General features: G+C 45.6%; 1 protein-coding gene across 1 annotated transcript in view; it reads right to left on the reverse strand.

Moving 5' to 3' along the window:
* Positions 1–213: 213 nt before the first annotated feature.
* The window catches only part of LOC134450752 (long-chain-fatty-acid--CoA ligase ACSBG2-like), a 20,860-nt gene continuing 6,440 nt past the window's right edge, over positions 214–14,633 (reverse strand). The window contains exons 6-12 of the mRNA XM_063200715.1: positions 14,612–14,633; positions 9,244–9,425; positions 8,224–8,466; positions 7,269–7,486; positions 6,375–6,514; positions 4,122–4,368; positions 214–3,686 (exon numbers count right to left, since the gene is read on the reverse strand). The exon at positions 14,612–14,633 is cut by the window's right edge and continues 155 nt beyond it. Coding sequence (XP_063056785.1) covers positions 3,568–3,686; positions 4,122–4,368; positions 6,375–6,514; positions 7,269–7,486; positions 8,224–8,466; positions 9,244–9,425; positions 14,612–14,633 — 1,171 coding nt within the window. The 3' untranslated portion in view covers positions 214–3,567. The remainder of the gene's footprint in view (positions 3,687–4,121; positions 4,369–6,374; positions 6,515–7,268; positions 7,487–8,223; positions 8,467–9,243; positions 9,426–14,611) is intronic.

Here is a 14,633-nt window from a genome sequence, read left to right on the forward strand (position 1 = left end):
TACAATCTCTATCTCTTTTTCCTCTGCCTTCCTGCTATTTCTGCCTCTCCTCTATACCTCTCCTTTTAAATCCATCTCTAACAATGATGTTTTTTTCCCATTTGTTAAGCACTTTGAGTTACATGCCTTGTATGATACAGTGCTATACAAATACAATTATTATTATTATTATTATTATTATTAACATTAACAAACTCCGGGGGAGACGAGAGGTTACATCAGGATTAAGCAGATTTATTTTCATTTTAGAGCACAAGATGCTCATGCACTCAGTCGCGATACAGGAATATACACACGCCACGCACACAGAGGCCTAGTGACGCATCCCATTGCTACAAAGGCCACGGGAACAAGAACATGCACAATCACTACACACACACACACGCACGCACGCACGCGCACACACACACACACACCGGTGTTGACAAGCTCATCTGTCCTGCAGTCAGGTGAATACCCAAGACCTCATGGGCTGCTGTCATTATTGGGTTGTGTTTTTAAATTACTTTTTTTTTTTTAATTACAGAAGATTAACACATTTGCAACATCGCTTTGATAACTACAGAATTATCTGGATGGACTTTTCATGTTTTGTCAGGATTTTTTGTTGTCTTCCTTTCTCTCCGTTCAAACAAAGATGGCCTTCAAAACTGGGTGAGGTTGTAATGGATTAAACTGGCACGCGCCTCAAGAGGTCTCAAAGCCCTCACCTTCATATCTACATTCAGAAGACAAACCGCTTAGTCTTCAACTCACTCTTGTAAGGGACAATATAGACATATACATGTTTCAATCAGCTCTATTAGGGCCCTTTATGGCCTTTCACGGCATCAATAACTCCTGAAGAAAAATGCTCTTTGGGATCAACCAATGGTCTGTTTTTTTTAACAGACTGATCCTCCAATGCAGTAAATAAATAATGCATAGCGAAATCCTTTCAGTGGTTACAAAAAAGGGCATATGCCTCAAGATCTCCCCTAGGCTATTTACAAAATGTCCAGCTCTTAATTAATCCCTTCCAAATGGCAAATCTGTTGTACTTCAGGTTATGGAGGCATCGCATGATTACAATATAATATTAATGCCCCCCCTCCGAGTGGTTTTGATGTAATGCATCAAATCACAATAGGCAGACAAATATACTTTACATACAAGACATACAGCATGCTGCCTCCACCTCAAGTGTCTTTAAGACTCAATATCCACATCTGGGGTGCATTTCAGGGAGCCATAGTTGCTAACTACATTAGCTACTTAGTTGTTTGCAATGCAATTTTCCATTGAAAACTACCCAAGTTGCTAACTGGCTAACAACCCCGCTTTAGAGAAATGCACATCAGAACCCTTGTGAGGATGCTAGCATCACCCCAGGATTGTCAGGAGGCTGCAGCACAGTAAATGGCCCTCTACTACTACAGACCACACCATCAGGGTGCCACACCTATGCTGCCCTACACAAGGCAAAGTGGTGCGCAGTAACTACGCAGAGAAAAGGGCCTTCAACAGTATTGGTATAAGGTTAGATATTGTAGTTACGGCAAATTGGACATATCAATATCTCTAAAACGGGACACATTTGGACCATAAAGACTTTGTCGCAAGACAAAGACAGCGTAATGAAGACCCTTTCCAGTCTAAACTCAAAATTAACTAAACTATGTAGTTACTGCACTTTGCCTTTTCAGGGCTGCATAGCCAGGCAGACTCAGCATTCGCAGATGCACAATGCAAATGAACATCACAGGGAACAGAGGTTGGTATGCAAAACATATTTAAACACAAGAAAATGTCAGTATTTACAAAAGAAGCTTACAATAAAGATTTTTTTCCTTTTTACACAGAATTCATTACAGAACAGCTCAGATAAGAGGTGTTGGCTTCAGATGGTATAACATGGTGGTCCTATGACACTGCGGGTCTTATGGCTTAAATGGTTTGGTCACTGGGTTTGGCTCTTCAGCAAGACCCCTAGGCCTATACGAAGAAGCTGGTTCAAGAGAAGAGAAGAGTTAAGAGGCAAATCATCTAATGGAGGTAAATTAGATGATTTACCTCTTAAGTTAACCTGATTTACTCCTGAACCAGCATCTTAGTAAAGGCCCCTGCTCTCAATCTCTCTCATGAGCCGATTGGTGGAAGCTCTGGCCAATAGGCTCGTGCCTACACTAGACCAGCACCTAGAGAGCGACCTCACCACAACATCAAGAAAAAACAAGCAAACAAACAAACAACAAAAGCAAAACAATTTCCCTATGGTCTCCTCAGCCAGCATGTTTGGTGATCTGGGGTGCATTTCTCAAAAGCGTAGTTGCTAACTACATTAGCCTCTTTGTTGGTTGCAATGTAATTTCCCATTGGCAACTACCGAAGCCGCTAACTGCTAACAACTATGCTTTCAAGAAATGCACCCCTGGTGTTTGGTCTGTTGGGCTGAAACCACTCTACCCTAGTAAGTGCTGAGAGACTGATGGCCAATGTAAAAAGCCTTCAAGACTGATGGCCAATGTAAAAAGCCTTCAAGACTGATGGGCAATGTAAAAAGCCTTCGAGACTGATGGCCCAATGTAAAAAGTCTTCGAACTGCTCCAAGACATTTGGCATTTGCAAGGCAGAATCCCTTTGAAAACATTTGGCCAAATATGAGTCCCTGCTAACATACACCCGTGAGTAAATATACTTGGCTAAATGTAAACAAGAATAAATAGGATATATTATTAAACATTTTTCATCAGTGGTCTCAAATCTCTGTTTAGGTCCATATAAGCTTTGGATTTCATGCAGTTTGATTTCTGGTTATTACAGCAAAATAAAGAATAATGATTTGATATGGCTCAATTCATACATATTATTGTACTTCATCACAATAATTACAATAAATAAATACAAATCAAATTAACCTCACAAATAAACAAAACAAACAAAATTGTTTGGAATTACAAAATGTTTTTCACCAATGGCTTATGACGCATCCTTCACATCAGAAAAAAAATTACACTGCAGCACATATGTAAACAAAACCCAAAGACAAAAAAACAATATACAAACCAAACAAAACCCCACCCCCACACCACAGAACACATCAGGGGTGCATTTCTCGAAAGCGTAGTTGCTAACTACAGTAGCTACTTTGTTGGTTGCAATGCAATTTCTCATTGGCAACTACCTAAGTTGCTAACTGCTAACAACTACGCTTTCAAGAAATGCCCCCCAGGGCAGATGATGGCTCGTTTACAGACCACAGAGTACGTTATGAGAGACCAGGAGACTAGCATGGGCCACCCTTTTACTTCCGGGCCATGGGGCCTTGACCCACCTAACTGTTCACATTATATTGAACGGGCGATTCCATTTGACATGTGCTCTGGATTCCACATGTGATGGCAGAATTTGATAGTGAATTTTAAAGATTTTGGATGCGCGCTGCGTCGTAAGACTGCTTTCCCAGGCCCCATGAGCTGCACGCAAGGGATGGAGACTTGGATACCCCATACAAGCAGCATTGTAGTCTCTCGGCTCCACCCAGCGCCACACACACACACACACACACACACGAGCGAGCGCAGGCCTCTATTTGGGGGGTGTGGGGGCGTCGGGGGTGGTGGGGCTTGGCACCTCTTTGTAAAAACTGTCAATCTGCTCTTTGTACATCTTCATGACCACCGGCCTCTTCAACTTCATAGTAGGACCTGAGAGAGAGAGAGAGAGAGAGAGAGAGAGAGAGAGAGAGAGAGAGAGAGAGAGAGAGAGGAGAGAGAGAGAGAGAGAGAGAGAGAGAGAGAGAGAGAGAGAGAGAGAGAGAGAGAGAGAGAGAGAGAGAGAGAGAGAGAGAGAGAGAGAGAGAATGTAAAAGAGAGAAGTTGAATGCATGTAATCCATCCATCTCCTTGTGCAGTGCTTCAGAGGACTTCAGTTACATAGTTACTCATATGCAACTGGGTGTGTGTGTGGTGTGAGTGTGTAGTACCAGTGTGTGTCTCTAAGTCGTACTCCAGTACGGTGTGTGTGTGTGTGTGTGTGTGTGTGTGTGCGCACACACACACGTGTCCTACCTGCTTACATAGCTCTATGTGTGTAGTGTAGTGTAGTGTAGTGTAGAGTAGTGTAGTGTCCTGCCTCCTTACCCAGCTCTCCGCCGGCGATGGAGAAGTCGTGCTCGAGGACGGTCCACTTCTGGACGCGCTGGGCGTTGGAGGTGGCTTGCTCGTTGATGCGGTTGATGCCCTCCTGGATGGCGGCGTGCACCAGCCGGTCTCGGCCGCCCGCCACCTCGGAGACGCGCGTGCTGCTGCTGCCCAGCTTGCGGCACAGCTCCACTGCCTCGCCCGTCAGCTCGTCCTCCGGGGCGCCCGTCTCCGCGTTCACCTCGCACTGCACGCACAAAACACACACATAGGATGGGTTAAAATAGTGTTTCTCAACGGGGGCCTTGATAAGGATACAGTTGAAAGGAGGCGGTGCATAGTTCTCATGGGGCATTAGTCAATTTCTTTTTTTGAAGAGTAACGGGGCAGGTTAATGATGAAGTCAAGGGGGCGTTGGGAGGCTTAGGATGAGGTACAAGGGGGCGTTTGTTCAAAAAAGGTTGAGAACCACTGGGTTTAAACGACGTCACGTCGACCCAGCTGTGGCTCAATCAACTGCATCAACACTGGCCACCCGGGTTCGATTCCGGCCCGAGATATAGTAATTTGCCAAAACTTCCCCGTATCTCCCCCCGCTAATTTCCTGTCTCTCTGTAACTGTCCTGTCACAATAAAGACATAAAAAGCCCCCGGAAAATCTTTCAAAACGACGTCATGGACGGGTTTTCAACCAAAACGTCATGGACAAAATGAAAATGAATGGGAGCACAGCAATCCTGGTTGAAGCGGAACTTTTTTGTCTTTTTATCTGGTCATTTGGTTGCCCTGTTCCCAGGTCAGACGCTTGGATGTGCAGGCCTTAAAGCGGTACGCCACTATTTTGGGGATGAATATGGTTAAAATCCTTGGTATGGGTTTATAAAGTGGTTAAGTGTCATATTTTTCATGTAGGGCGTTGTCTTGCTTTAAGACAAGTTCAAAGAGGGAGTATGTTGCTAAGCTAGTGAAAGTCAATGGATCCGTGTAGCATTGTAGCATGCTACACGGATACATTGACTTTCACTAGCTTAGCGACATATTCCCTCTTTTAACTTGTCTTAAAGCAAGACAACGCTTAACATGAAAAATAAGACACTTAACCACCTTTATAAACCCCAGGCAACGAGTTTAACTGTATTAATCCCCAAAATAGTGGCGTACCGCTTTAACCTACTACTTAAAACATAGAGAAAATGTTTCTTAACTTTGTCCACCAGGTGGCAGTACAATCTTTGAAAGATCAAAGCCACGGAGCTCAAGTAGTATTACAGACTGCAGAGCCTCCAAGGCACAGATATTGTTAAAAAAAAGTTATTGGTGGCGGGAAGGAGGTTATCAGCTGAGATTGTAATCTCTGTGTGAGCGAGCCGGGCTCCCTAGATGATTGATGTTGACATGGCCGCTATCGGATGAGACGTTTATAGGAGACGTAATCTGTAATCTCTGCTTGCCATCTCTGCCCCAGGGTTCATCACTCGCTGATTATCTCCACTGATACTCACTGCAAACAATGAAACACTTCAAATCTCCAGTCTTGTGTAATGCACAAACTCTGTGTGTGGTAGTAGGAAGCATCAGCTATAATCATGAAGGCCACTTGTAGACAGTAAAACAAAATCTCCAGTGTTGTGTAATTCTCTCTCTCTCTCTCTGTGTGTGTGTGTGTGTGTGTGTGTGTGTGTGTGTGTGTGTGTGTGTGTGTGTGTGTGTGTGTGGTGGTATAAGTTGGAAGCATCAGCTATAATAGTGAAGGCCACTTGTAGACAGAAAAAAAACAAACAAAAAAAACAGCACTAGCTCACAAAATTGTTACACAACCCTCTAAGATCACAAGAAGCTGCACAAGAGTATTAAAACAGAATAGGGAGGATTCTACAGGAAGTCTATTTATTCTAGTGGCGTGGTCTATTGGTCTATTTTGGTGTACAAGCGCCCTGCCGCAAGCAACAAGTAGAGTACCATGTCCATACAGCATGGATACGTGTGGTGTGTGTGTTTTGACAAGTACACGTAGATACTTGGATGCGTGTGTGTGTGTGTGTGTGTGACTGGACTACATGCATGTGTGTGTGAGATTTTAGAAGCACTGTGCTTCTATAACCTTTTATTTCAATTACTTATTGTTTCAATGAATAATGGATGCTCAATTTCGTAGTACTTGTTACAATGACCAATGCGTGCGTGTGTGTGTGTTGTGGGCTAGGTTATGGAGAGGAACTTGCGCTTGGTGTGTGTGTGTGTGTGTGTGTGTACCTTGATGGTGAGCAGTATGGAGAGGAACTTCCTCTTGTCTCCGATGAGCATGGCGTTGCTGATGAGGGGTACGGCGTCCTTCAGGGCATCCTCGATGGGCACCGGGGGGATGTTCTCACCACCAGCTGTGATGATCAACTCTGGAGACAGGAGAGAAGAGGAGAGACGAGACGAGACGAGACGAGACATTATATTACATTATTGTTATTATTTACACCGGCGGGATGTTCTCACCACCAGCCGTGATGATCAACTCTGGAGACAGGAGAGGTGAGATGTTTATATTGATTATTATATTTATAATTTACACCGGGCGGGATGTTCTCGCCACCAGCTGTGATGATCAACTCTGAAGACACCAGAGGAGAGGAGAGACATTATCTTACACTAGATTATATTACACATATTATTTACACAGAATGGTGATGATCAACTCCACAGACACCAGAGGATAGGTGTGTGTGTGTGTGTGTGTGTGTGTGTGTGTGTGTGTGTGTGTGTGTGTGTGTGTGTGTGTGTGTGTGTGTGTGTGTGTGTGTGTGTGTGTGGTTGTGTGTGTGAGTGTGAGTGAGTGAGTGAGTGAGTGAGTGAGTGAGTGAGTGAGTGAGTGAGTGAGTGAGTGAGTGAGTGAGTGAGTGAGTGAGTGAGTGAGTGAGTGAGTGAGTGAGTGAGTGAGTGAGTGTGTGTGTGTGTGTGTGTGTGTGTGTGTGTGTGTGTGTGTGTGTGTACCTTTGAAGCGTCCTGTGATGAATTGAAGTCTTGGTGTGTGTGTGTGTGTGTGTGTGTGTGTACCCGCATGCATACGTGTGTGTATGTACCTTTGATGCGTCGTGCGATGAATTGGAAGAATTGGAAGTCTTGGTAGTGTGTGTGTGTGTATGTGCGCGTGTGTACCTTTGATGCGTCCGGTGATGAAGAGGAAGTCTTGCTTGTCGTGCTTGCCCAGGTCTCCGGAGTGCAGCCAGCCGTCCTGGTCGAGGGCCTCTGCCGTCTTGTCGGCCATGTTGAGGTAGCCCATGAAGACGTGGCGACCCCAGAAGCAGATCTCACCGTTACCCTCCGCATCAGGAGACACGATCTTGGTCTCGCAGCCCGGGATCACCTTGCCACAGCTACGAGAGAGAGAGAGAGAGAGAGAGAGAGAGAGAGAGAGAGAGAGAGAGAGAGAGAGAGAGAGAGAGAGAGAGAGAGAGAGAGAGAGAGAGAGAGAGAGAGAGAGAGAGAGAGAGAGAGAGAGAGAGAGAGAGAGAGACACACGCACATTTTACTTCTTTATTTATGCCCACAATTCAAAATTGAGTTTCCATACACAGAAATGTACCAGTTGCAAAGATACTCAGACATGAACTAAATCGTGAACCAACAATAGTCCGTAGTAAAGTTCTCAAGGATATACACAGCACCATATGTCTCCATATGTGTCGACTACCAATTATTCGTGATATTATTGAGCAACATTTAACAGTTATTTTTGCATTAATTTTCGGGAAGCCAAGCATCCTTAGCCCCCTAGTGGCCAGCCTATGCACGTGGCCCAAACCTCCAAATACTAGCACAATATATTGACATTTGTAGCCCATCGTAATGTGTGTGTGTGTGTGTGTACCTAGTAAGCCTGAAGGCGTCAGGCAGTGAGATGGTGTGTGTGTGTGTGTGTGTGTGTGTGTTTGTGTGTGTGTGTATTTACCTAGTAAGCCTGAATGCGTCGGGCAGTGAGATGGTCTCTGTGTGTGTGTGTGTGTGTGTGTGTGTACCTGGTGAGTCTGAAGGCGATGGGCAGTGCGATGGTGTGTGTGTGTGTGTGTGTGTGTGTGTGTGTGTGTGTGTGTGTGTGTGTGTGTGTGTGTACCTGGTGAGTCTGAAGGCGTCGGGCAGGGAGATGGTGTGTGGGCCGGTGCTCTCGCTCATGCCGTACAGCTCGTAGACGGGGACGTCCAGGCTGAGGAAGAACTCCAGCGTGTCCTTGGTGATGGGGGCGGCGCCCGTGTAGCACTTGCTGCAGCGGTCCAATCCCAGCGCCTTGCGGACCTTGCGGAACACCAGCTTCTTGGCCAGACGGTAGTTCAGGGGTTTCCTGGCCGCCGCGCCATTTCTGCAGGGGCCAGAAGATGAGGATGGGGGATAAAAAAAAGACTGTTTTTAGCCAGGGAGACAATACGGCACTAGGGACCTACATTTGGACCAATCAATCTATTCATGCTGGGTTTGCAGAGACAATGGTTGTTTAATTCAAGGAAAGGAAACAACCAGAATAATATAATAGTATGGGAGTCCTGGCCAAGAAGCCCGGATTAACCAAAGATTTAGTCTTTGTTACATTGGCGTCCGGCGACAGTTCGTGTGAACTATCGTGCGGAGGTTAAGAGGCAGGAGCAGTCAGTACAGTGTCACACGGGGTGCTAGCCACATGCTCCGCAGATGACCTGGTTTCGCTCGTGATACTTCCCGCCGTGTGGGGGGGGAAGTTACAAATCAAATGGCAACACTTTCAAAACAAGAAACACGCTCACACACCCACCCACACAACACTTTCAGAAGAAGAAATTCACTTGCTCACACACCTACTCACCACACATGCACCCAGTGACCCATGAACTGACACTCGCAGCCATAGCTGTTCAAACTTGCCTTTAATTGTACACCAAGTTAATGATAAACGTTTCATAATGTTTAAAACTATACCTGAGAATTATATGGGTTCAGCAGACTTTGGGTCTGGTTTCTCCCCCTCCTTCTATCTGTGCGCATGTGTGTATGTGTGTGTGTTAACCTGTCTATCCTGCTGAGGTTGGCGCACGTGTGTGTGTGTGTGTGTGTGTGTGTGTGTGTGTGTGTGTGTGTGTGTGTGTGTGTGTGTGTGTGCATTCACCTGTCCATCTTGTTAAGGTTGGTCTGCAGTCCCACGTCCTTGGCCCAGGCGGCGACCTTCCTCCTGACGGTGGAGGACTTGGCCCCAATAGACTTCATTTTCTCCTGCATCTTCTCCCACACGCGCGGCACGCCCATGAACGCAGTCGGACGGATCTCACGCAGTGTATTCGCCAGGGAACCCTGTGGTGGGTGGGGGGGGAGGGGGGAGAGAGAGAGAGAGAGAGGGCTTGTTAGGGTAAAAGATGAAAAATTGACTCAGTCAGTACAGCAGTCTGTCAATGTTTGCAAACAGATAACAGACGTGTGGCAGCTGCAGTAATATGTAACAGTTCAGCTGTAAGCATGGTTGGTGACCAGAGGTTACTTTAGTTCGGATGGAGAGGGTCCGCTACAACAGTGTCGGTTCCCAACCTTTTCCTGCTGGGACCCCCTTTTGTACCAAAGAATACTTCCGTGACCCCCCAGACCTCCCATTTTCCAAATGCAAAAACACACTTCTGTTAAACTTAAATGTAAATCTGAGGAAATGTAATAATAAATAATAATAATTGTATTTGTATAGCACTGTATCATACAAGGCATGTAACTCAAAGTGCTTAACAAATGGGAAAAAAACATCATTGTTAGAGATGGATTTAAAAGGAGAGGTATAGAGGAGAGGCAGAAATAGCAGGAAGGCAGAGGAGGAAGAGATAGATAGAGATTGTAGAGTCATAAGGTCAACGTAGGTTAGGACCAGGATTTAGATTCATGTATTACCCATAGAAGTGAATATTGTTACCCTTAGGGGTCCCGACCCTGAGTTTGGGAAACCTCACAGGTACAGTCACAGTAAGGGCACAGACAGGGCAGGCTACAGAAACAGTGACTAACTGACTTTAAATAGATAAAACTATAAATTGAACAAGTTAAAAGTTATTGAAGTTCATAAATTTATAAACAACTGGTCGGTTCTTGGTTACTTCAGTAGGCCACATAAAAAAACAACAGCTGGATATGAGCTCACTGATCAAGACGCACACCTAGTTTATCAACATGCAGTCATTTGGAAATAAATATAAATTAAATTACACCAAACCGCAGTGACTAAGGACACGCAGACAGAGGAGACACTTGAGACACACACACACACGGCTGGTGGGAGTGCTTGTGGAACAACGGCATAAAGAAGCAGATATGTGGGCCGCAAGACAGCTGCTGATATGTGGGCCACGAGACAGCTGCGATGACCTCCTATAAAAGGAATGTTTGACCCTGCAGGCCAAATGTCTTGGATAATGCTTTAGTGTGTGACAGTGTGTGTGAGAGTGTGTGTGTGTGTGTGTGTTCGTGTGTGTGTGTGTTCGTGTGTGTGTGTGTGTTCGTGTGTGTGTGTGTTTGTGTGTCTTCTTGTGTGTGTGTGTGTATTCTTGTGTGTGTGTGTGTATTCTTGTGTGTGTGTGTGTATTCTTGTGTGTGTGTGTGTGTGTGTATTCTTGTGTGTGTGTGTGTGTGTGTGTGTGTGTGTGTGTGTGTGTGTGTGTGTTCGTGTGTGTGTTCGTGTGTGTGTGTATTCTTGTGTGTGTGTGTGTGTGTATTCTTGTGTGTGTGTGTGTGTGTGTGTGTGTGTGTGTGTGTGTGTGTGTGTGTGTGTGTGTGTGTGTGTGTGTGTGTGTGTGTGTGTTTGTGTTCTTGTGTGTTCGTGTGTGTGTGTTCATGCGTGTGTGTGTGTTCGGCAATGCATTTGTGTGTGCATGCATGAACGTGGGGTTAAAATGCATGTGCACATGTTGAATATGAGTGGGGGCAAAATGCATGTGATGTACAGCATGGTACATATGTGCAACTGATATACAAATATCACCTTACGCCACGTCAACGTTTAATGCCCCATGACCGCCTCCCCACAGCCCCTACCCAACCAATCCAATGTGTGTGTGTGCGTGTGTGTGTGTGTGTGTGTGTGTGTGTGCGCGTTCGTGTGTCATGCATGAACGTGGGGTTAAAATGTGTGTGCGTGTGCGAGCGTGTGTGTGTGCTCCAGTCTTCCCATGTCCAAGGATAACTCAGAATGCCTGAGGACTGACACGTACGCCTCACAAGCCCACTCCGTGTCTGCAACTGGCTTCTGGACAGACAGACTGACACACATCACCAGATCAATGACGACAGCACAGCAGTCACCCTGAGTGAGTGTGTGTGTGTGTGTGTGTCTACATGCACTGTGTGTGTGTGTGTGTGTGTGTGTGTGTGTGTGTGTATCTATGTGCACCGTGTGCTCTACCTGCGACACGCTTTGCAAAGCGTCACTCAGCCAGAGCACACAGTGCACAGCGAGTGAGTGTGTGTGTGTGTGTGTGTGTGTGTGTGTGTGTGTGTGTGTGTGTGTGTGTGTGTGTGTGTGTGTGTGTGTGTGTTGTCTTTGGCCAGAGCTCCATGTGTGTAAATCAGGATCAGCAGGTTTCTTGTTTTACGCAAGTGTTACGTCTTCATGTTCCCTCTGCTGCCCGTACGGTAGAGTAGAGCACGTGAAGACCACAGAGAAGCATCTGCACATGGCATCCAACAGACATGACGACACATCACCCCATTCTTCTGCACATACCGTAGGCATTAGACTGCAACTTCAAATCACCCTATTACTCTGCACATAGGCATTAGACTGCAACTTCAAATCTGGGTGAAAAGTGTCAAGTCTTGACTAGTGCATAGTCTAACAGCTGCTTCATCATGTGGCCAAATATCTAATTGCATTGTCAATTGTATTGCATTTCAAAAAAATAACAACATAAATAAATAAATAAATTGGCTGCAACACTGAGCTAATCTTCAACCCGTGTTGTGCATCTTGCTAGTTATCCTCCGTGTTTCACACTCCAGTGAGTGAAGAGGTTCAGGGCCTCGCAGGGCAGATATGATCACGTCATGTGGGCACCTGTTTACTGATTGTGAGGGTTTCCCATGAGGGTTAATCCAACACATGCTCTTCTCTAGTCCTCTGGTCACACCTCGTGCCCTCGCTTCACTAATTAACATTCAGGCATAATCTTCAGTCACGTGCATTATCATTTAAAAAACAAAACAAAATTGATGTGCTCCAACACTTAACTTCCGTCAGCCACAGCTTGGTTTTACACTTGAGTGAGCTGAGGGTCATTTGCCTTTGCAGTGAAAGCATGGCCACGTGTTGCTGATAGTCAGATACACAGAGTGCCCGAGAGTGCTTCTGCCCCCACGCCACCCCCCCACACCCCCCCTTCCCTGTCCACCCCCTCACTTCAAACATTACCACACAGCAGCAGGGGCCAGATCAGATGGTCCTGACCAGACAGGGTTGAAGTACACTACACAGCTAGCTGCCTGTGCACTTAACTTTACGTAACTTTTCCAAACGAGCCAACTCTGGTCACCAGACCAGACATCATCCCCTTCTTTTGCAGCTGAAGTAGCTTCAGAATGACTATCGATACGATGATGCGTGACCTGTGTTTGACACAGGCAGCCCTGATGGGCCCCCGGGGGAGGCTGAAGGCGAGCACGAGCACGATCCCATTTCATTATGTAATCAGGTACACATACACACAGATCAATACTATGGACCTGCATAAGCGGGAACTGATGTTGTAATGTCACACGAAGAACCTGAATGAATGGGTACTTGGGTAATGGGTCCAGCAAGACAGTTCAACAAGTGATATTATGTAAATCATTTTAGAAACCTCAGGACGTTTGACCAGATTACGCCGCAGTCCTGATTAAAAGGTGCCAAACATAAAACAAAAACTGTGATGAATGAAAGTAAAATGTCTGCAGGGAAGACTCTTTACACTTCAATTCTGTTTTATATTTTAGCAAATTAAAATAACATAAAGTGACCGTTTATATTATTGTTGTGATAAAGTAAATACAATAGAGGCAAGGAGAGAATGTTTAGGATGACTTGTTGCCACACACAGGCAATTTTGTGAGTCCCATGTACACGCAGTGATTATTAATGACATGACATTTGTATACATGCGAATGGGTTGCCAAAACGGTGTGTAAGGATGAACACAGTGTGGAGCCAGACAGAGGCCGTTTCTCAATGTCTAGTGTGCGTCCTTCGAACTATGCGGAGTATCCAATCACTGGGTGTGACTAATTAGACTGACACACTTCCAAGGCTCATACACTTGACATTGGGGAATAGTGACAGTGTGTAAGGATGTGGAGCTCAGTGTGATGCCAGGGGGGTTCTTCTCATTATCCTTACTCCCACCCTCTACCTGTGCTTGTTGCCTCGCGCTTCACTGACGCCCTGTCTCCTCCATGGAGAAAGCTATTCATTTCCCCTGCTGTCACTTAATTTTCACTTTATTTTTATTCTCATTTATTTCATTATTATGATGTCACTCGCATTATATTTTTTTATTTTTGGACTATTTCTTAAACTAAGCATTTTACCCCATTTCTCCTGTGACATAGTCCTATGCCGTGCGCGCGCGTGCGTGTGTGTGTGTGTGTGTGTGTGTGTGTGTGTGTGTGTGTGTGTGTGTGTGTGTGTGTGTGTGTGTGAGTGAGAGAGTGTGAGTGTGTATGCATGCGTCCGTGCGTGCGTGCGTGCGTGCGTGGTCTGGGTGCCCCGCTGACGGCCAAGTTCAAGTTGAAGAGTGCAGTAATTGGAGGCTGCATTTGATTGGCCCTCTGAGGACTCCCCACTAATGAAGCCAATTAAATCTGTTCTACAGGCCTGGTTTATCTCCCCGTTAAACTGGACTGGACTACACAGCACAGCAGGTCTAATCTAATCTTAACCAGATTAACCCGCTGGGGAATGGGATTGGGGACGAGGGTGGAGAGGCAGTGTCATGGAGACCATTCTCACAGGGACAACTTGTTTGTGTTTGTGTTTGAGAGGTTTTCCTGTTTCAGCATTGCATGTACGTTTTGCGAGGGGATGAGATTTGTATAGTTTATTTACAGTATGGACACCATCAGCTATGGGATGGTGTCCAGCTGGGCTACAAATATGCTGTTTAAGAGGCTAGATAAAGATTATTCATGCAGAAGTATCAATGTTTTGTTCCGAGGCCATCTGCATGAAAAATGTGAAGAAACACAGCTTTCTGAAAAGTTTTTGGTTTTCAAACAACATATGTGGAGCTCGTGGCACAACTCGAAGGGGATCGAAATATCATTTTAATACCGCCATTGGATTACATGCTACAATTTTTGGCTAAAAACGCTATTGAGCTCCCATGAAATCGGGGGGAAATCGGGACGTCACTTTCAAGCTCTATGGAAAATTCAATCAACTCATCAGTCAAAAGATACCACGCACGCGAGCAATAGTAAACAACCAACTCACACATACACAGACACACACACACAAAAACAATCCAACTCACCTTAAGTGCGTCTGGTTGGGCG

The sequence above is a fragment of the Engraulis encrasicolus genome, chromosome 6 (assembly GCF_034702125.1).
Source record: "Engraulis encrasicolus isolate BLACKSEA-1 chromosome 6, IST_EnEncr_1.0, whole genome shotgun sequence".
Classification (NCBI taxonomy): domain Eukaryota; kingdom Metazoa; phylum Chordata; class Actinopteri; order Clupeiformes; family Engraulidae; genus Engraulis; species Engraulis encrasicolus.